Consider the following 22,582-nt stretch of genomic DNA (forward strand, 5'->3'; position numbering starts at 1 on the left):
GGCACTATCCCCGTGGACAGTGAGGACCCAAAGATTAAAGCCAGAGGCTCCACAATCTCATCCCTTGCCTCCCAAAGTATCCTAGGATGTATCCCATCTGGCCCAGGGGACTATCAACCCTCAGGTTTTTCAAAATTGCTAATACATCTTCCCTCAGAACATCTACCTCCTCCATCTTATCAGCCTGTATCATGCACTCATCCTCAAAAACATGGCCCCCTCCTTAGTGAACACTGAAGAAAAGTATTCATTCAACGCCTCACCTATCTCTTCTGACTCCATACACAAGTTCCTACTACTATCCTTGACTGGCCCTAACCTCACCTTGGTCATTCTTTTTTTCTCACATAAGAGTAAAAAGCCTTGGGGTTTTCCTTTATCCGACTCGCCAAGGACTTCTCATGACCCCTCCTAGCTCTCCTAAGCCCTTTCTTTAACTCATTCCTTGCTACTTGTAACCCTCAAGTGACCCAACTGAACCTTGTTTTTTTCATCCTTACATACGCTTCCTTTCTCCTGTTGACAAGACATTCAACCTCCTGTTGTAAAAGGCTTGATAATTTCTGCAGTGCATTTTATATATGTGTACGATATGTGATCAGAGCTCGTCCTAGGTCAAATACAACACCGAGGTTACAAAGTTTGGTAGAGCCTCAGATAGTTGCCACACTCTGGGCACCATAGTATCTGAATCAAAAGTCACAACTTGTCGCATGTCTGTAATCAGGATTTTTAAAATTCTCCAAGAGTAAAAGGTTCTGATTTTTGGCAGATTGATGAATTTATGAAGAATTTCCTGTTACAGATTGAATGATTCTGCTGATCCAAAGGACCTTCTGAAAGACCCAGTGGTAAAAGTAATAGCGGAGAAATACAGGAAGAGCCCAGCCCAGGTGCGATGGATGTGGGGCTTATTTAGAAGCCCAGTAGATGCCGTATCCAATTGTTTATCAACTCCAAGCTAATCTCACTGCTGTACCCATCCCATTGCCCTGTATCAATCCCTCTGACCTGCTCTCCTCATAGCTTTGTATTTCCTCTGTTTCAAATAATTATCCCACTTTTCTCGAATAACATTCCTGTCTGTATCATTCCATTGAGCCATGTGATTCCATGTAAATGTGAGGTAATTCATTTTGGTAGCAAAATGGACTATTATTTAAATGGTAAAATATTGCAGCATGCTGCTGTGCAGAGGGACCTGGGTGTCCTTGTACAGGAATCTCAAGCAGTTGGTTTGCAGGTACAGCAGGTAATTAAGAAGGCAAATGGAATTTTGTCCTTCATTGCGAGAGGGATGGAGTTTAAAAACAGTGAGATTATGTTGCAGCTGTATAAGGTGCTGGTGAGACCACATGTGGAGTATTGTGTACAGTTTGTGTACTCCTTACTCGAGAAAGGATATACTGGCACTGGAGGGGGTGCAGGGGAGATTCACTAGGTTGATTCTAGAGTTGAGAGGGTTGGCTTATGAGGAGAGACTGAGTAGACTGGGACTATACTCATTGGAATTCAGAAGAATGAGGAGAGATCTTATAGGAACATACAAGATTATGAAGAGAATAGACAAGATAGAAGCAGGGAAGTTGTTTCCACCGGCGGATGAAACTAGAACGGGGCGGCATAGTCTCAAAATAAGGGGAAGCAGATTTAGGACTGAGTTGAGGAGGAACTTCTTCACACAAAGGGTGAGGTATTTGTGGAGGAGGAGGTATTGGGGTTCTTGAGAATCATTAAGGTAGACAAGTCCCCAGGGCCTGATGGGATATACCCCAGAATACTGAGAGAGGCAAGGGAGGAAACTGCTAGGGTCTTGAGAGAAATCTTTGTTTCCTCACTGGCTACAGGGGAGGTCCCAGAGGATTGGAGAATAGCCAAAGTTGTTCCTTTGTTTAAGAAGGGTAGCAAGAATACAGGATAAAGGAAGTGAATGGGTGGCTCAGAGATTGGTGTGGGAGGAATGGGATCGAATTTATGGGGCATTGGCACCAGTATTGGGGTAGGTGGGACTTGTTCGGGCGGGATGGGGTGGGTCTGAATCGTGCTGGGACCAGAGTGCTGGCGAATCGAGTAAAGAGGACTGTAGACAGGGCTTTAAACTAATTAGGGGGGGGGAGGGTGCGAGGGTAGGTGATGTTAGGAGGTCTACAGTTAAGGATAGGGTACAGGTAAGGGAAGAGGCTGAGGATGTCCCAAGTGGTGGCGTTACGGCAAATAGGGTCCAGAAGAAGGCTGGGATGAAAGCGCTTTATCTGAATGCACGAAGCATTCGGAATAAAGTGGATGAGCTGGTGGCGCAGATCGACACAAATGGATACGATCTGGTGGCCATTACAGAGACGTGGCTGCAAGGTGAGATGAATGTACAGGGCTATCAAGTGTTTAGGAAGGATAGGCAGGAGGAAAGAGGGGGTGGCGTAGCTCTGCTGATTAAGGACAGCATCAAGGTGGTAGCAAGGGATGATATCGGAGCCAAAGAGCAGAAAGTGGAATCGTTGTGGGTGGAGATTAGGAACAGCAAAGGGAGGAAGACGCTGGTGGGTGTCGTCTATAGGCCCCCGAATAATGATCTGGAGGTGGGGCGGGCTGTTAACGCGCAAATAAGTGCGGCGTGCAGGAATGGGACGGCAGTAGTTATGGGGGATTTCAATCTGCATATTGATTGGTCGACCCATGTTGGACGAGGTGGGCTCGAGGAGGAGTTCTTGGAATGCTGCCGGGATAGTTTCCTGGAACAGTGTGTGTTGGAGCCGACGAGGGAGCGAGCTATCTTGGATCTGGTGCTATGTAATGAGGCGGGTAGAATTAGGGACCTTGAGGTGAAGGATCCTCTTGGAGAGAGTGATCATTGTATGGTGGAGTTTCTGTTGCAGATGGAGGAGGAGAAAGTGGGTTCCCGGACACGTGTCCTTTGTTTGAATAGAGGGGAGTATGGTAGGATGAGAGAAGAATTGGCGAATGTGGACTGGGGGAGCGCGTTGGAAGGTAGGTCTGCTGAGGAGCAGTGGAGGATCTTTAAGGAGATCTTTCTTGGTGCTCAGCAGAAATTTATTCCGATGGTTAAAAAGGACAGTAGGAAGAGAGGTAATAAGCCGTGGATAACGAAGGAGGTGAAGGAAAGTGTTAAATTAAAAGCGGAGGAATTTAGAGTAGCTAAGAGCAGTGGGCGAGAAGAGGATTGGGAAAGGTTTAAATGTCAACAAAGATTGACAAAAAAGTTGATAAAGGAGGGTAGAAGAAGCTATGAAGCTGGGCTAGCGCTTAATATAAAAAAGGATAGCAAGAGTTTTTATAAATATATAAAAAGGAAGAGGCTGGCTAGGGTGAACGTTGGTCCCTTAGCGGATGAGAAAGGGGACCTAGTGGTAGGGGATGGGGATATGGCTAAGGTCTTGAATAACTTTTTTGTTTCTGTCTTCACGGAGGAGGACGTGAATAATTTGCCGGGTGTTAGCGATGGAAAGGTGGTAGGACTGGAGGGTCTTAATGACATTACTGTTACTAGAGAGGTGGTGCGCGACAGACTGGAGGGGCTGATTGTGGACAAGTCCCCAGGACCGGATGGAATGCATCCGAGGGTTCTGAAAGAAATGGCGGAGGTGATAGTGGATGCCTTGGTGGTTATTTTCCAGACGTCGCTGGATTCCGGGGAAGTGCCGGAGGATTGGAAAACGGCTAATGTTACGCCGTTGTTTAAGAAGGGTGCCAGGCAAAAGGCGGGGAATTACAGGCCGGTTAGTTTAACGTCTGTGGTAGGTAAAATGTTAGAATCCGTCATTAAGGAGGAAATTGCGAGGCATCTTGAAGGGAATTGCTTGATAGGGCAGACGCAACACGGTTTCATTAAAGGGAAGTCGTGTCTGACAAATTTACTGGAGTTCTATGAGGATGTGTCTAGGGCGGTGGATAGAGGAGAGCCGGTGGATGTGGTCTTTCTGGATTTTCAGAAGGCGTTTGATAAGGTACCTCACAAGAGGTTACTGCAGAAGGTCAGAGGACATGGAGTTGGGGGTAGGGTGTTAGCGTGGATAGAGGATTGGTTGTCAAATAGGAGGCAGAGAGTGGGGGTCAATGGGTGCTATTCGGATTGGCGGTTGGTGACTAGTGGGGTGCCCCAGGGGTCGGTGCTGGGGCCTCAGCTATTTACCATTTATATAGATGATCTGGAGGAGGGAACCGAGTGTAGGGTGTCGAAATTTGCTGATGACACCAAGATTGGGGGAAAGGCAAATTGTGCGGAGGGTGTGGAGAGTCTGCAGAAGGATCTAGATAGGCTGGGCGAATGGGCCAGGAAATGGCAAATGGAATTTAATGTTGGCAAGTGTGAGGTGGTCCACTTTGGTAGGAAGAATGGTAGGAAGGACTATTACTTACGTGGCGAAAAACTGCAGCAGGCGACGGTGCAGAGGGACCTCGGGGTCCTTGTGCATGAGTCGCAAAAACCCAGCCTGCAGGTGCAGCAGGTGGTCAGGAAGGCGAATGGGATGCTGGCCTTCATAGCGAGGGGGATTGAATATAAAAGTAGGGAGGTCTTGCTGCAGCTGTATAGGGCATTGGTGAGGCCGCAGCTGGAGTACTGTGTGCAGTTTTGGGCGCCGCACCTGCGCAAGGATATTTTGGCCTTGGAGGGAGTGCAGAGGAGGTTTACTAGGCTGATACCGGAGTTGAGGGGGTTGAGCTATGAGGAGAGGCTGAATAAACTAGGCTTGTACTCGTTAGAGTTTAGAAGAATGAGGGGAGATCTCATTGAGACGTATAAGATGATGAATGGGATGGATAGGATAGAGGTGGAAAGACTCTTCCCGCTCAAAAAAGACAGTAGGACTAGGGGGCACAGCCTCAAGATAAAGGGGGGGCGGTTCAGAACGGAGTTGAGGAGGAACTTCTTCACTCAAAGGGTGGTGAATCTCTGGAATTCTCTGCCCGTTGAAGTGGTGGAGGCTGCCTCGCTAAATATTTTTAAGAAGCGGGTTGATGGGTTTTTGATAAGAGAGGGGATTAAGGGTTATGGGGAGAGGGCGGGAAAGTGGAACTGAGCCACGACAGATCAGCCACGACAGATCAGCCATGATCTTATTGAATGGCGGGGCAGGCTCAAAGGGCCAGATGGCCTACTCCTGCTCCTATTTCTTATGTTCTTATGTTCTTAATAATCCAGGTAATTATAGGCTGGTGAGCCTTACATCAGTGGCAGGGAAATTATTCGAGAGGATTCTTCGAGACAGGATTTATTCCCACTTGGAAATAAGTGGATGTATTAGCAAGAGTCAACATGGTTTAGTGAAGGGGAGGTTGTGTCTTATGAACTTGATTGGGTTTTTCAAGGAAGTGACGAAGATGATTGGTGAGGGTAGGGCAGTGAATGTTGTCTGCATGGACTTCAGTAAGGCCTTTGACAAGGTCCCTCACGGCAGACTGGTGCAGAAGGTAAAGTCGCATGGGATCAGAGGTGAGCTGGCAAGGTGGATACAAAACTGGCTCAGTCAAAGAGGACCTTCAACCGATGCTATACACTCGATACATCGATGACATTTTCTTCCTTTGGACTCATGGTGAACAATCACTGAAACAACTATATGATGACATCAACAAGTTCCATCCCACCATCAGACTCAAAGTGGACTGCTCTCCAGAATCAGTTACATTCTTGGACACACGCATCTCCATTAAGGACGATCACCTCAGCACCTCACTGTATCATAAGCCCAAGGATAACCTCACGATGCTCCACTTCTCCAGCTTCCACCCTAAACACATTAAAGAAGCCATCCCCTATGGACGAGCCTTCCGTATACACAGCATCTGCTCAGATGAGGAGGATTGCACAGACACCTCCAAACACTGAAAGATGCCCTCATAACAACAGGATATGATGCTCGACTCATCGATCGACAGTTCCGACATGCCACAGCCAAAAACCGCACCGACCTCAGAAGACAAACACGGGATACGGTGGACAGAGTAACCTTCGTCATCCAGTACTTCCCCGGAGTGGAGAGGCTACGACATCTTCTCTGGAGCCTTCAACATGTCGTTGATGAAGACGAACATCTCGCCAAGGCCATCCCCACTTCTTGCCTTAAAACAACCGCACAACCTGAAACAGACCATTGTTCGCAGCAAACTACCCAGCCTTCAGGAGAACAGTAACCACGACACCACACAACCCTGCCACAGCAACCTCCGCAAGACATGCTGGATCATCGACACGGATGCCATCATCTCACGTGAGAACACTATCTACCAGGGACTCGGCAGATACTCTTGCAACTCGGCCAGCGTTGTCTACCTGATACGCTGCAGGAAAGGATGTCCCGAAGGTCGGTACACTGGGGAGACCATGCAAATGCTACAACAACAGATGAATGAACACCGCTCGACAATCACCAGGCAAGAGTGTTCTCTTCCTGTTGGGGAACAATTCAGCAGTCACGGGCATTCGGCCTCTGATCTTCGGGTAAGCGTTCTCCAAGGCGGCCTTCACAACATATAACAGCACGGAGTCGCTGAGCAGAGACTGATAGCCAAGTTCCGCATTGGGATCTTGGGTTCATGTCACACTATCTGTAACCCCCACAACTTGCCTGGAATTGCAAAATCTCACTAACTTTCCTGCCTGGAAACAGTACACATCCTTTTAACCTGTGCTTAATGCTCTCTCCACTCACATTGTCTGTATCTTTAAGATTTGATTAGTTGTAAAGACTCACATTCCAATCATTATTCATGTAAATTGAGATTGTGTCTTTGTGCCATTTGTGATCAGAACTCCCACCCACCTGATGAAGGGACAGCCTGTTCAAAAGCTTATGGCGTTTGTTAAAAATAAGCCTGTTGGACTTTAAGCTGGTGTTGTGAGATTTCTTTTGGACAAAGAAGACAGAGGGTAGCAGTGGAAGGGTGTGTTTCTGAATGGAGGGCTGTGATAAGTTCCTCAGGATCAGTGCTGGGACCTTTGCTGTTTGTAATATATATAAATGATTTGGAGGAAAATGTAACTGAATTGATTAGTAAGTTTGTGAAGGACACAAAGATTGGTGAATTTGTGGATAGCGATGAGGATCATCAGAGGATACAGCAGGATATAGATCAGTTGGAGACTTGGACTGGCAGATGAAGTTTAATCTGGACAAATGTGAGGTAATGCGTTTTGGAAGGTCTAATACAGATAGGAAGTATACAGTAAATGGCAGAACCCTTAAGAGTATTGATAGGCAAAGGGATCTGGGTGTACAGGTACACAGGTCACTGGAAGTGGCAATGCAGGTGGAGAAGGTAGTCAAGAAGGCATACGGCATGCTTGCCTTCATCAGGCAGGGCATTGAGTTTAAAAATTGGCAAGTCATGTTGCAGCTTAAAAGAACCTTAGGCTGCACTCGGAATATAGTGTTCGATTCTGGTTGCCACACTACCAGAAGGATGTGGAGGCTTTGGAGAGGGTACAGAAAAGTTTTACCAGTATGTTGCCTAGTGTGGAGGGCATTAGCTATGAGAAGAGGTTGGAGAAACTTGGTTTGTTCTCACTGGAGCAACGGAGGTTGAGGGGAGACCTGATAGAAGTCTGCAAGATTATGAGAGGTATGAACAGAGTAGATAGAGCTTTTTCTCAGGGTGGAAGAGTCAGTTACTAGGGGACACAGGTTTAAGGTGCGAGGGGCAAGGTTTAAAGGAGATGTATGAGGCAGATTTTTTTATATAGAGAGTGGTGGATGCCTGGAACTCGTTGCCAGGGGAGGTAGTGGAAGCGGATACGGCGGTGACTTTTAAGGGGTGTCTTGACAAGTACATGAATAGAATGAGAATAGAGGGATATGATCTCCAGGAGGGTAGGGGGTTTTAGTTCAGTTGGGCAGCATGGTTGGACGGCCAAAGGGCCTGTTCCTGTGCTGTAATTTTCTTTGTCCTTTGCTGTGAATCTATAGAATTCCCTGATCAGTGAAGCAGTTGAGGCTACCTCATTGAATGTTTTTAAGGCAAGGATAGATAAATTTTCGAACAGTAAAGGAATTAAGGGTTGTGGTGAGCGGCGGGTAAGTAGAGCTGAGTCCACAAAAAGATCAGCCATCATCTTATTGAATGGCGGAGCAGGCGCGAGGATCCAGTTGGTCTACTCCTGCTCCTAGTTCTTATGTTGCAACATCCCTTTCTGAAAAGAAATTTCTCCTCAGCCGCTCCTCACTATGGTTTTAATGTTTTTATCTATAATGTGACTCACAATCTCTAACATTGACTCCAATATCATTGATTCGTTATCTTTGTATTCTACCGCTATTTGCAAAAGCTACATTGCCTTGGTCTTTCCATGACTTTATTCATCGGCACTCCCAACTTCAGGGCATTCTGTTTTAGTTCAGGAGGCTCTCTCTTCATTCTACCCTTCAGTGTATTCCCATTGGGTGTCTACTCCAAAAATCTATTACCTGGCATTTCTCCACGTTAAATTGTGTCTGTTCACCTGCTTTTAAGAACATAAGAACATAAGAAATAGGAGCAGGAGTAGGCCATCTGGCCCTTCGAGCCTGCCCCGCCATTCAATAAGATCATGGCTGATCTGTCGTGGCTCAGTTCCACTTTCCCGCCCTCTCCCCATAACCCTTAATCCCCTCTCTTATCAAAAACCCATCAACCCGCTTCTTAAAAATATTTAGCGAGGCAGCCTCCACCACTTCAACGGGCAGAGAATTCCAGAGATTCACCACCCTTTGAGTGAAGAAGTTCCTCCTCAACTCCGTTCTGAACTGCCCCCCCTTTATCTTGAGGCTGTGCCCCCTAGTCCTACTGTCTTTTTTGAGCGGGAAGAGTCTTTCCACCTCTATCCTATCCATCCCATTCATCATCTTATACGTCTCAATGAGATCTCCCCTCATTCTTCTAAACTCCAACGAGTACAAGCCTAGTTTATTCAGCCTCTCCTCATAGCTCAACCCCCTCAACTCCGGTATCAGCCTAGTAAACCTCCTCTGCACTCCCTCCAAGGCCAAAATATCCTTGCGCAGGCTGTTAGCCAGACTTGCTTTGTTTTGCTCCATTTTTCTACCCAGTGCTTGAGAAAGAAAGATGCTGCACCTTGTGTCTGAGCATGATTCATACCCAATCCCAGGTTCTCTTACATATGCACTTTTTGCACCCATTATACATCTGTTCTTTGGAACTAATTGTCCTTTGTTATACTTAGATCTTGTTGCGTTTCCATGTCCAAAGAAACATTGCAACCATTCCAAAGAGCATATCACCTGCAAGGATCCAGGAGAATGCTGAGGTAAATTTCTTGCAGTCTGCCCAGCTGATCGTCCAATCAGCAGATAGGAATCATGAAAAATGCTTTCCTCCACTTGTGATGAGAGTGAAATGTGTAAATGTGCAAAGGCCCTTTTGGAGTTTGATGTTTTTGGAGTATATGGGGTGGTCTCTTGGCGAAAGGAAGCCTGGACCCAAAGGGACTGATAGACAAAACACATGTAGCAAAGAGGCAACACTTTTCCGATTCTCCTCTCTGTTGTGATTCTGAAGAATATGTAATCAACACAGAACATAAAAAGAAGCAGGATAGGCTCCTCAAACCTCTATCACCATTCAGTAAGATGGTGACTGATCTGATCAAAAATCTCATCAAAAATCTGTCTAGCTAAGCCCTGATTACGTTCGATGAACCAGGATTCACTACTTTCTGGGGAAAGGAATTTCAAAGACTAATAACCCTCTAACAAAACAAATTTCTCCCCATCTCCATCTGAAATGGAAGACCTCTTATTCTGAAACTGTGCCCCCTTGTATGCTTCTCGAAAAGGGAAAACTTGCTCTCAGCAGCTACCCTCTCAAGCTCCCTCAGAATCTTAGATACGGTCACGTTGCGAAGTTGGGGAGAGTAATTGTAGCTTGGGAGATAGGAGGTTGGAATTTGGTGTTTGTAAAATTGTACAATGCTCAGGGGAGGGAGAGGGGAAAGTATTGCATGGTCCCTTTAAAAGGTGGTGCTTTTTCTGTGCTGAGAGATTTAAAATGCAAGTATACAAAGAGTCCATATTGAAACATTGATATCATAAGATCATAACATAAGAAGTAGGAGCATCTAGCCCCTTCGAGCCTGCTCCACCATTCAATAAGATCATGGCTGATCTGAAGTGGATCAGTTCCACTTTTCCGCCTTCTCCCCATAACCCTTAATTCCCCTGTCTGTCAAAAACCTATCTACCCATGACTTAAATATATTTAGCGAGGTAGCTCCCACCACTTCAACGGGCAGAGAACTCCAGAGATTCACCACCCTTTGAGTGAAGAAGTTCCTCCTCAACTCCATTCTAAACTGCCCCCCCCTTATCTTGAGACTGTGCCCTCTAGACCTGCTGTCCTTTCTGAGGGGGAAGAATCTCTCTACCTCTACCCTATCCATCCCATTCATTATCTTATACATCTCTATAAGATCCCCCCTCATCCTTCTAAACTCCAACGAGTACAGACCCAGTCTATTTAATCTCTCTTCATAGTCTAACCCCCTCATCTCCGGTATCAGCCTAGTGAACCTCCTCTGCACTCCCTCCAAGGCCAAAATATCCTTGCGTAAGTGCGATGACCAAAACTGCACACAGTACTCCAGCTGCGGCCTCACCAGTGCCCTGTACAGTTGCAGCAAGACCTCCCTGCTTTTATATTCTATCCCCCTCGCTATAAAGGCCAGCATCCCATTCGCCTTCCTGATCACCTGCTGCACCTGTAGACTGGGTTTTTGTGACTCGTGCACAAGGACCCCCAGGTCCCTCTACACCATAGCATGCTGCAGCTTTTCGCCCTTTAAATAGTAATCCCTCCTACCATTATTTCTGCCAAAGTGAATAACCTCACACTTGCTAACATTGTATTCCATCTGCCAGGTCCTTGCCCACTCGCTCAGCCTATCCAGATCCCTCTGCAGTCTTTCCACACCCTCCGCACAATTTGCTTTTCCACTCATCTTCGTGTTGTCAGCAAATTTCGTCACCCTACACTCAGCCCCCTCCTCCAGATCATCTATATAAATGGTAAATAGCTGAGGCCCCAGCACTGATCCCTGCGGCACTCCACTAGTCACCAAGGCCAAGCCTTGAAAATATCGAAAGGCCAAGCAGCAGGGTTACCAAGACAACAGAATAAATGAATATTTCTCATCAGTATTTACTGTTATGGATGTTAGGGAACTTGGGGAAATAAATAGTGATGTCTTGAGGACTATTACTTACGTGGCGAAAAACTGCAGCAGGCGACGGTGCAGAGGGACCTCGGGGTCCTTGTGCATGAGTCGCAAAAACCCAGCCTGCAGGTGCAGCAGGTGGTCAGGAAGGCGAATGGGATGCTGGCCTTCATAGCGAGGGGGATTGAATATAAGAGTAGGGAGGTCTTGCTGCAGCTGTATAGGGCATTGGTGAGGCCGCAGCTGGAGTACTGTGTGCAGTTTTGGGCGCCGCACCTGCGCAAGGATATTTTGGCCTTGGAGGGAGTGCAGAGGAGGTTTACTAGGCTGATACCGGAGTTGAGGGGGTTGAGCTATGAGGAGAGGCTGAATAAACTAGGCTTGTACTCGTTAGAGTTTAGAAGAATGAGGGGAGATCTCATTGAGACGTATAAGATGATGAATGGGATGGATAGGATAGAGGTGGAAAGACTCTTCCCGCTCAAAAAAGACAGTAGGACTAGGGGGCACAGCCTCAAGATAAAGGGGGGGCAGTTCAGAACGGAGTTGAGGAGGAACTTCTTCACTCAAAGGGTGGTGAATCTCTGGAATTCTCTGCCCGTTGAAGTGGTGGAGGCTGCCTCGCTAAATATTTTTAAGAAGCGGGTTGATGGGTTTTTGATAAGAGAGGGGATTAAGGGTTATGGGGAGAGGGCGGGAAAGTGGAACTGAGCCACGACAGATCAGCCATGATCTTATTGAATGGCGGGGCAGGCTCGAAGGGCCAGATGGCCTACTCCTGCTCCTATTTCTTATGTTCTTATGTTCTTATGAATGTACATATTACAGAGAAGGAGGTGCTGGAAATCTTAAAGCACAACAAGGTAGACAAATCCTCGGGACCTGATGAAGTGTATCCCAAGATGTTGTGAGAAGCTAGGGAGGAAATTGCGGGTCCCCTAGCCGAGATATTTGAATCATCGATAATCACAAGTAAGGTGCCTGAAGATTGGAGGGTGACAAATGTTGTGCCTTTGTTTAAAACAGGCTGCAGGAAAAAGCCTGGGAACTACAGGCCAGTGAGCCTCACATCTGTGGTGGGTAAATTGTTGGAAGGTATTTTGAGAGACAGGATCTACAGGCATTTAGAGACACAAGGACTGATTAGGGACAGTCAGCATGGCTTTGTGAGTGGAAAATCATGTCTCACAAAATTAATTGAGCTTTTTGAAGGGGTAACCAAGAAGGTCGATGAGGGCAGTGCAGTTGGTGTTCTCTACATGGACTTTAGCAAGGCTTTTGATCAGGTACTGCATGGTAGGTTGTTGCACAAAGTTAAATCTTGCAGGATCCAGGATGAAGTACCTAAATGGATACAAAATTGGTTTCTTGACAGAAGTCAGAGATTGGTTGTAGAGATTTGTTTGGTTGTAGAGAGGTGATCAAGAAGGCAAATGGAATGTTGGCCTTTATCGCGAGAGGAATGGAATATAAAAGCAGGGAGGTCATGCTGCAACTGTACAGGGTACTGGTGAGGCCGCACCTAGAGTACTGTGTACAATTTTGGTCCCCTTTTTAAGAAAGGATATATTGGCTTTGGAGGAAGTACAGAGAAGGTTCACCAGGTTGATTCCAGAGATGAAAGGGTTAGCTCATGAGGAGAGACGGTGAAGAAAGTTACTGTACTCATTGGAGTTTAGAAGGTTGGGGGGAGATCTTCTAGGGACATATAAGATAATAAAGGGGCTAGACAGGGAAGAAGCAGTGAGGTTATTTCCACTTACAATGGAAACAAGAACTAAAGGGCATAGCCTCAAAATACAGGGGAGTCAATTTAGAACAGAGTTGAGGAGGAACTTCTTCTCCCAGAGGGTAGTGAATCTTTGGAATTCTCTGCCCAATGAAGCAGTAAAGGCTACCTCGTTAAAAGTGTTCAAGTCACAGATAGATAGATTTTTAACCAATAAGGGAATTAAGGTTATGGGGAGCGGGTGGGCAAGTGGAACTGAACCCACTATCAGATCAGTCATGATCTTATTGAATGGTGGAGCAGACTCAAGGGGCTAGATGGCCTACTCCTGCTCCTATTATGTTTGTTATGTTTTTCAAACTGGAAGCTTGTGACCAGCGGTGTGTCTCAGGGATCAGTGCTGGGCCCACTGTTATTTGTCATGTGTATTAATGATTTGGATGAGAATATAGAGGGCATGGTTAGTAAGTTTGCAGATGACACCAAGATTGGTGGCATAGTGGACAGTGAAGAAAGTTATCTCCAATTGCAACGAATCTTGATCGATTGGGCCAGTGCGCTGACGAATGGCAGATGGAGTTTAATGTAGATAAATGTGAGAGTATGCATTTTGGTAGATTGAACCAGGGCAGGACTTACTCAGTTAATGGTAGAGCATTGCAGAGAGTTAGAACAAAGAGATCTAGGGGTACATGTTCATAGTTCCTTGAAAGTGGAGTCACAGGTGGACAGAGTGGTGAAGAAGGCATTCAGCATGCTTGGTTTCATTGGTCAGAACACTGAATACAGGAGTTGGGACATCTTGTTAAAGTTGTACAAGACATTGGTAAGGCTACACTTGGAATACTATGCAATTCTGGTCATCCTATTATAGAAAGGATATTATTAAACTAGAAAGAGTGCAAAAAAGATTTACTAGGATGCTACCGGGACTTGATGGATTGAGTTATAAGGAGAGGCTGACTAGAACATAGAACACTACAGCACAAACAGGCCCGTCGGCCCACAAGTTGCACCGATCATATCCATACCTACCAAGCCCTAGAACTATCTGTAACTTCCAATCCCATGTACTCATCCAGAAGTCTTTTAAAAGACCCCAGCAAGTTCGCCTCTACCACCAGCCGATTCCACTCACTCACCACCCTCTGAGTGAAAAACTTACCCCTAACATCTCCTCTGTACTTGCTTCCCAGCACCTTAAACCTGTGTCCTCTCGTAGTGACCATTTCAGCCCTGGGAAATAGCCTCCGAGAATCCACCCTATCTATACCTCTCAACATTTTATAAACCTCTATTAGGTCGCCTCTCAACCTTCGTCTCTCAGGGAGAAGAGACCTAGTTCCCTCAACCTATCTTCATAAGGCATGCCTCCCAATCCAGGCAACATCCTTGTAAATCTCCTCTGCACCCTCTGAATAGCTTCCACATCCTTCCTGTAGTGAGGCAACCAGAACTGCGCACAGTACTCCAAGTGGGGTCTGACAAGGGTCTTATAAATTAATTATTTACATTAATTAATTATAAATTATGAAAAGACTGGGACTTTTTTCTCTGGAATGTAGGAGGCTGAGGGGTGACCTTATAGAGGTCTATAAAATAATGAGGGGAAGAGATCAGCTAAATAGTCAATATCTTTTCCCAAAGGTAGGGGAGTCTAAAACTAGAGGGCATAAGTTTAAGGTGAGAGAGGAGAGATAAAGTGTCCAGGGGGCAATTTTTTCACACAGAGGGTGCTGGGTGTCTGGAACAAGCTGCCAGAGGTAGTAGTAGAGGCAGGTACAATTTTATCTTTTAAAAAGCATTTAGATAGTTACATGGGTACAATGGGTATAAAGGAATATGGGCCAAATGCAGGCAATTGGGATTAGCTTAGGGGTTTATATAAAAAAAAGTGCAGCATGGACAAGTTGGGCTGAAGGGCCTGTTTCCATGCTGTAAACCTCTATGATTCTATAACACTTTTTTGAATTTAGCCAATCAATTTGAATCAGGCTCTTAGATATCGAAAACCTATTAAATTTAAATCTGATGGTTTTGACAATCCAGAACCAATCCTATTGTGGGAAATATTGACATGTCATCACAGGTATAAAAGAGGGGGGCAGTGGTATAAAGAGAATAGAGCACCAGACTAACTCGTCAACTCAACACTTTGATCAAGACCTTTGATCCAGACCCTCAGAGCACCCTCCATGCTCTCATCCCACATACTCCCCACGTTGGAGATCTCTAGTGCCTCCCAAAGATACACAAGGCAAACACACCCGGCCATCCCATCGTACCAGGGAATGGGACCCTGTGTGAGAATCTCTCCGGCTACATCGAGGGCATCCTGAAACCCATTGTACAATGAACCCCCAGCTTTTGTCGCGACACTACGAACTTCCTACAGAAACACAGCACACGTGGAGCAGTTGAACCAGGGACATGCCTCATCACAATGGATGTCTCAGCGCTCTACACCAGCATCCCCCACGATGATGGCATTGCTGCAACTGCCTCAGTACTCAGTGCTGACAACTGCCAGTTTCCAGATGCAATTTTACAATTCATCCACTTCATCCTGGACCACAATGTCTTCACCTTCAACTAGTTCTTCATCCAGACACACGGAACAGCCATGTGGACCAAATTTGCACCTCAATATACCAACACATTCATGCAGAGGCTCGAGCAAGACTTCTTCACCGCTCAGGACCTTCAACCGATGCTATACACTAGATACATCGATGACATTTTCTTCCTTTGGACTCATGGTGAACAATCACTGAAACAACTATAGGATGACATCAACAAGTTCCATCCCACCATCAGACTCACCATGGACTATTCTCCAGAATCGGTTGCATTCTTGGACACACGCATCTCCATTAAGGACAGTCACCTCAGCACCTCACTGTACCGCAAGCCCACAGACAATCTCACAATGCTCCACTTTGCCAGGGTCCACCCTAAACACGTTAAAGAAGCCATCCCCTACGGACAAGTCCTCCATATACACAGGATCTGCTCAGATGAGGAGGATCGCAACAGTAACCTCCAAACGCTAAAGATGCTCTCATAAGAACAGGATATGATGCTCAAATCGTCAACCGATAGTTCTGACATGCCACAGCAAAAAACCACACCGACCTCCTCAGAAGACGACACGGGACACGGTGGACAGAGTACCCTTCGTCGTCCAGTACTTCCTGGAGCGGAGAAGCTACGACATCTTCTCCGGAGTCTTCAACATGTCATTGATGAAGACGAATATCTCACCAAGGCGATCCCCACACCCCCACTTCTTGCCTTCAAACAACCGCACAACCTCAAACAGACCATTGTCCACAGCAAACTACCCAGTCTTCAGGAGAACAGTGACCACGACACCACACAACCCTGCCACAGCAACCTCTGCAAGACATGCCAGATCATCGACATGGATGCCATCATCTCACGTGAGAACATCATCCACCAGGTACACGGTAAATACTTTTGCAACTCGGCCATCGTTGTCTACCTGATACGCTGCAGGAAGGATGTCCCGAGGCATGGTACACTGGGGAGACCATGCAGACGCTACGACAACAGATGAATGACCATCGCTCGACAATCACCAGGCAAGACTGTTCCCTTCCTGTTGGGGAACACTTCAGTGGTCGCAGGTATTCGGCCTCTGATCTCCGGGTAAACGTTCTCCAATGTGGCCTTCACGACATACGACAGCACAGAGTCACTGAGCAGAAACTGATAGCCCAGTTCCCCACACGAGGACAGCCTCAACCGGAATCTTAGGCTCATGTCACAGTATCTGTAACCGCCATGACTTGCCTGGGCTTGCAAAATCTTACTGGCCTGTCTGGAGACAATACTCATCTCTCTAACCTATGCTTAATGCTATCTGCACTCACATTGTCTGCACCTTTAAAACTTCATTCGGTGTAAAGACTCACATTCTAATCTGTATTCTGTAAACAGTGTGTGCCTTTATATGCTCTGTTTGTGATCAGAACTCCCACTCACCTGACAAAGGAGCAGTGCTCTGAAAACAAGTGGCGTTTACAACCACATAAACCTGTTGGACTTTAACCTGGTGTTGTGAGACTTCTTACTGTGTTTACCCCAGTCCAACGCTGGCATCTCTACATCATCATAATCGGCACAGGCTTGAGAGCCAAAGGGCCTGTTATATCGTCTCCAACACCATGAACTCTTAGACTGTGCAGTAACCTTTTGTGTGGCATCTGATTGAATGCCTTTTGGAATCCATATACGTCTATACATCTATATCCATATACATTTGGAGAGGTTTGACATGATCAGGAATAGTCAGCATGGATTTGTCAAGGGCAGGTCGTGCCTTACGAGCCTTGTTGAGTTCTTCGATAATGTGACTGAACACATTGACGAAGGAAGTGCCGTGGACGTGGTGTACATGGACTTCAGCAAGGCGTTTGATAAGGTCCCCCATGCAAGACTTCTTGAGAAGGTGAGAGGGCATGGGATCCGAGGGCCTTTGGCCTTGTGGATCAAGAACTGGCTTGCCTGCAGAAGGCAGAGAGTGGTTGTGGATGGGTCTTTTTCTGAATGGAGGTCAGTCACCAGTGGAGTGCCCCAGGGATCTGTTCTAGGACCCTTGCTGTTTGTCATTTTCATAAATGACCTGGATGGGTAAGTAAGTTCGCTGATGACACGAAGGTCGGTGGTGTTGTGGATGGTCTGGAAGGATGGCAAAAGTTGCAGCAGGACATAAATAGGATGCAGGACTGGGCGGAGAAGTGGCAGATGGACTTCAACGCGGATAAATGCGTAGTCGTCCATTTTGGCAGAACCAACAGGATGAATGAGTACACTATCAAGGGCAGGAGTCTTGGTAGTGTTGAGGAGCAGAAGGACCTTGGGGTCCGGGTCCACAGGACTCTTAAATCGGCCTCGCAGGTGGAAGATGTGGTCAAGAAGGCGTATGGTGTACTGGCCTTCATAAATCGAGGGATTGAGTTTAGGAGTCGGGAGGTAATGCTGCAACTTTATAAGACCCTTGTCAGGCCTCATTTGGAGTACTGTGCGCAGTTCTGGTCGCCTCACTATAGGAAAGACGTAGAAGCTGTTGAAAGAGTACAGAGGAGATTTACAAGGATGTTGCCTGGACTGGGAGGCATGCCTTATGAAGTTAGGTTGAGGGAACTGGGTCTCTTTTCCCTGGAGAGACGTAGGTTGAGAGGCGACCTGATAGAGGTTTATAAAATGTTGAGAGGAATAGATAGGGTGGATTCTCAGAGGCTATTTCCCCGGGTTGAAATGGTCGCTACGAGAGGACACAGGTTTAAGGTGCGGGGAGGAAAGTACAGAAGTGATGTTAGGGGTAAGTTTTTCACTGAGAGGGTGGTGAGTGAATGGAATCGGCTGCCGTCAGTGGTGGTGGAGGCGAACTCGCTGGGGTCTTTTAAAAGACTTCTGGATGAGTATATGGGGTTTTATGGGATTGGGGGTTATAGATAGGAGTTGATGTGATCGGCGCAACTTGTGGGCCGAAGGGCCTGTTTGTGCTGTAGTGTTCTATGTTCTATGTTCTACCTGTTTCCCTTTATATGGAATTTTCTACCACAGAAAGCAGTTGAAGCCAAAACATTGTATGTTTTCAAGAAGGGGTTAGATTGGGGTAACAGGGGGAAGGCAGGATCAGGCTATTGAGTTGAACAATCTCCAGTAAATTTGTCAGACACGACTTCCCTTTAATGAAACCGTGTTGCGTCTGCCCTATCAAGCAATTCCCTTCAAGATGCCTCGCAATTTCCTCCTTAATGACGGATTCTAACATTTTACCTACCACAGACGTTAAACTAACCGGCCTATAATTCCCCGCCTTTTGCCTGGCACCCTTCTTAAACAACGGCGTAACATTAGCCGTTTTCCAATCTTCCGGCACTTCCCCGGAATCCAGCGACGTCTGGAAAATAACCACCAAGGCATCCACTATCACCTCCGCCATTTCTTTCAGAACCCTCGGATGCATTCCATCCGGTCCTGGGGACTTGTCCACAATCAGCCCCTCCAGTCTGTCGAGCACCACCTCTCTAGTAACAGTAATGTCATTAAGACCCTCCAGTCCTACCACCTTTCCATTGCTAACACCCGGCAAATTATTCACGTCCTCCTCCGTGAAGACAGAAACAAAAAAGTTATTCAAGACCTTAGCCATATCCCCATCCCCTACCACTAGGTCCCCTTTCTCATCCTCTAAAGGACCAACGTTCACCCTAGCCAGCCTCTTCCTTTTTATATATTTATAAAAACTCTTGCTATCCTTTTTTATATTAAGCGCTAGCCCAGCTTCATAGCTTCTCCTACCCTCCTTTATCAACTTCTTTGTCAATCTTTGTTGACATTTAAACCTTTCCCAATCCTCTTCTCGCCCACTGCTCTTAGCTACTCTAAATTCCTCCGCTTTTAATTTAACACTTTCCTTCACCTCCTTCGTTATCCACGGCTTATTGCCTCTCCTCCTACGGTCCTTTTTGACCATCGGAATAAATTTCTGCTGAGCACCAAGAAAGATCTCCTTAAAGATCCTCCACTGCTCCTCAGCAGACCTACCTTCCAACGCGCTCCCCCAGTCCACATTCGCCAATTCTTCTGTCATCCTACCATACTCCCCTCTATTCAAACAAAGGACGCGTGTCCGGGAACCCACTTTCTCCTCCTCCATCTGCAACAGAAACTCCACCATGCAATGATCACTCTCTCCAAGAGGATCCTTCACCGCAAGGTCCCTAATTCTACCCGCCTCATTACATAGCACCAGATCCAAGATAGCTCGCTCCCTCGTCGGCTCCAACACACACTGTTCAAGGAAATTATCCCGGCAGCATTCCAAGAACTCCTCCTCGAGCCCACCTCGTCCAACATGGGTCGATCAATCAATATGCAGATTGAAATCTCCCATAACTACTGCCGTCCCATTCCTGCACGCCGCACTTATTTGCGCGTTAACAGCCCGCCCCACCTCCAGATCATTATTTGGGGGCCTATAGACGACACCCACCAGCGTCTTCCTCCCTTTGCTGTTCCTAATCTCCACCCACAACGATTCCACTTTCTGCTCTTTGGCTCCGATATCATCCCTTGCTACCACCGTGATGCTATCCTTAATCAGCAGAGCTACGCCACCCCCTCTTTCCTCCTGCCTATCCTTCCTAAACACTTGATAGCCCTGTACATTCATCTCCCAGTCCCTGTCACCTTGCAGCCACGTCTCTGTAATGGCCACCAGATCGTATCCATTTGTGTCGATCTGGGCCACCAGCTCATCCACTTTATTCCGAATGCTTCGTGCATTCAGATAAAGTGCTTTCATCCCAGCCTTCACCTGGACCCTATTTGCCGTAACGCCACCAATTGGGACATCCTTGGCCTCTTCCCTTACCTGTACCCTATCCTTAACTTTAGACCTCGTAGTGTCACCTACCCTCGCACCCTCCCCCCCCTAATTAGTTTAAAGCCCTGTCTACAGTCCTCTTTACTCGATTCGCCAACACTCTGGTCCCAGCATGGTTCAGACCAACCCCATCCCGCCCGAACAAGTCCCACCTACTCCAATACTGGTGCCAATGCCCCATAAATTCGAACCCATTCCTCCCACACCAATCCCTGAGCCACCCATTCACTTCCTTAATCCTGTCAACCCTACGCCCGTCTGCACTCAGTTCAGGCAGTAGCCCAGAGATAACCACCTTGTCGGTTCTACTTTTTAATTCCATTCCCAGCTTTTCATACTCCCTCCCCAGATCCTCAGTCCGCACTTTGCCTAAGTCGCCGGCACCCACATGTACCACAACGACCGGATTCTCACCCTCCCACTCCAGATTCCTCTGCAGCCCAGCTGCGACATCCCGTACCCGAGCACCAGGCAGACAACACACCCTTCTGTGCACTTTGTCATTGTGACAAAGGACAGTGTCAATACCCTTCACCCCACTATCCCCAGTCACTACTACGTTCCTTTTCGCCTTCTCTTTGCCTATGTCCTGCTGCATCACTGTACCGTGTGCAGTTTGCTCACCAACCTCACCTGCCTCGTCCTCTTCCAGACTGGAAGCAAGAACCTCAAACCTGTTATGCAGATTAAGAGGCTGAGGCCTCCGCTCCTCACCCCCCTTCCTCCTCCCAGCAGCCCCCTTTTGTCCCTGACCCTTAGAGTTAGCCAGTCTAGGGGGGGGGGTGGATGTCACTTGCACCCCATTGACAATGGCACCCTCTCTCCCCCTGATGAGCCTCAGTGTCTGTAGCTCAGAGGCCAGCTCATTTACCCTGAGCTGGAGCTCCTCCAGCAACCTGCACTTACTGCAGACATGGTCACTGGGAAGGACCCTGGGGTCCACCAGTTCCCACATCATACAGAAACCACACATCACATGCCCCTCCATTATTCACTGTAATTTTTTATGGGGAAAAAAATTTTTTTCCTTGTTTCCTGCTGTAGTAGTTTTGAAAAAATTTTTTTTCCTTGTTTTTTCAAACAAACTCACCTGGCCTTTTTCCTTCAAGCCCTTTTTGATATTAAGCCCTATTAACTCACTCTGCTTCCCACTCACTCCACTGCCCGCTCAGACGCTGCCCGCTGTCTACACCAGGACTAGGGGGCACAGCCTCAAGATAAAGGGGAGGCGGTTTAGAACGGAGTTGAGGAGGAACTTCTTCACTCAAAGGGTGGTGAATCTCTGGAATTCTCTGCCCGTTGAAGTGGTGGAGGCTGCCTCGCTAAATATTTTTAAGAAGCGGGTTGATGGGTTCTTGATAAGAGAGGGGATTAAGGGTTATGGGGAGAGGGCGGGAAAGTGGAACTGAGCCACGACAGATCAGCCATGATCTTATTGAATGGCGGGGCAGGCTCGAAGGGCTAGATGGCCTACTCCTGCTCCTATTTCTTATGTTCTTATGATCACAATGAATGCCGGAGCAGGCTCAATGGACTGAATGGCCTACTCCTGTTCCTATTTTCTATGTGTCGTTACAATCTGGTAGTTACATCCTCAAAGATTTCATATAAATTTGTCAGTCACAATTTCCCTTTCATAAAGATGCAATCTTGTATCAATATACAATGAGAATTAAACACCTAGAAGTCTCATTACACAATCCTGTATCACCTGAGAGAGATCATACCTTCAGGGAAAGGTTGCAATGTTGCATATAAGATGCATTAAAGTAGCCAATTTATTCTCTGACCTTCTTCCTTTTAAACAGTTGCCCCAAGAATTAGGTAATGAGCAGCTTTAGTCATTGATAAGAGAGGAGCCATATTTGATTTTAGCAAATTCCTCTCACCTTCAGCATTTTAGATAAGATTGGCTGAATTTGGCAGGTCAAATTCTGAAACCTTCTCTCACCAAACTGCTTCCTCTGAACCTGTCTTTGGATAAGATATTATACTGAGGTCCTGTCTGCTCTCAAATGGATGTAAAATACCATCACTAATTTTCCTTGAGAAGGTGGTGATGAGGTGGCTTCTTGAACCATTGCAATCTATGAGCTGTAGGTACACCCACAGTGCTGTTGGGGTGGGCGTTTTGGGATTTTGACCCAGCAACAGTGAATGGATGGCAATGTAGTTCCAAGTCAGGATAGTGTGTGGCTTGGAGAGGAACTTGCAGGTGGATGAGTTCCCATGCATCTGCTCAAGGGCAATAAATGCTGGCCTTGCCAGT

The 22,582-nt window shown here is 46.8% G+C and overlaps 1 protein-coding gene across 3 annotated transcripts in view; it reads left to right on the plus strand.

Moving 5' to 3' along the window:
• LOC145341736 (aldo-keto reductase family 1 member B1) overlaps window positions 1-22,582 on the plus strand; it is a 109,858-nt gene that overhangs the window by 73,984 nt on the left and 13,292 nt on the right. For 2 of the 3 annotated variants that reach the window (XM_080186598.1, XM_080186600.1), the window contains 2 exons: window positions 806-893; window positions 9,176-9,259. In XM_080186598.1, the coding sequence (XP_080042724.1) occupies window positions 806-893; window positions 9,176-9,259 (172 nt within the window). The remainder of the gene's footprint in view (window positions 1-805; window positions 894-9,175; window positions 9,260-22,582) is intronic. The other variant, XM_080186599.1, reaches the window with a different exon arrangement.

This window comes from Carcharhinus amblyrhynchos, chromosome 4, assembly GCF_965287045.1.
Source record: "Carcharhinus amblyrhynchos chromosome 4, sCarAmb.v2.hapA, whole genome shotgun sequence".
Classification (NCBI taxonomy): domain Eukaryota; kingdom Metazoa; phylum Chordata; class Chondrichthyes; order Carcharhiniformes; family Carcharhinidae; genus Carcharhinus; species Carcharhinus amblyrhynchos.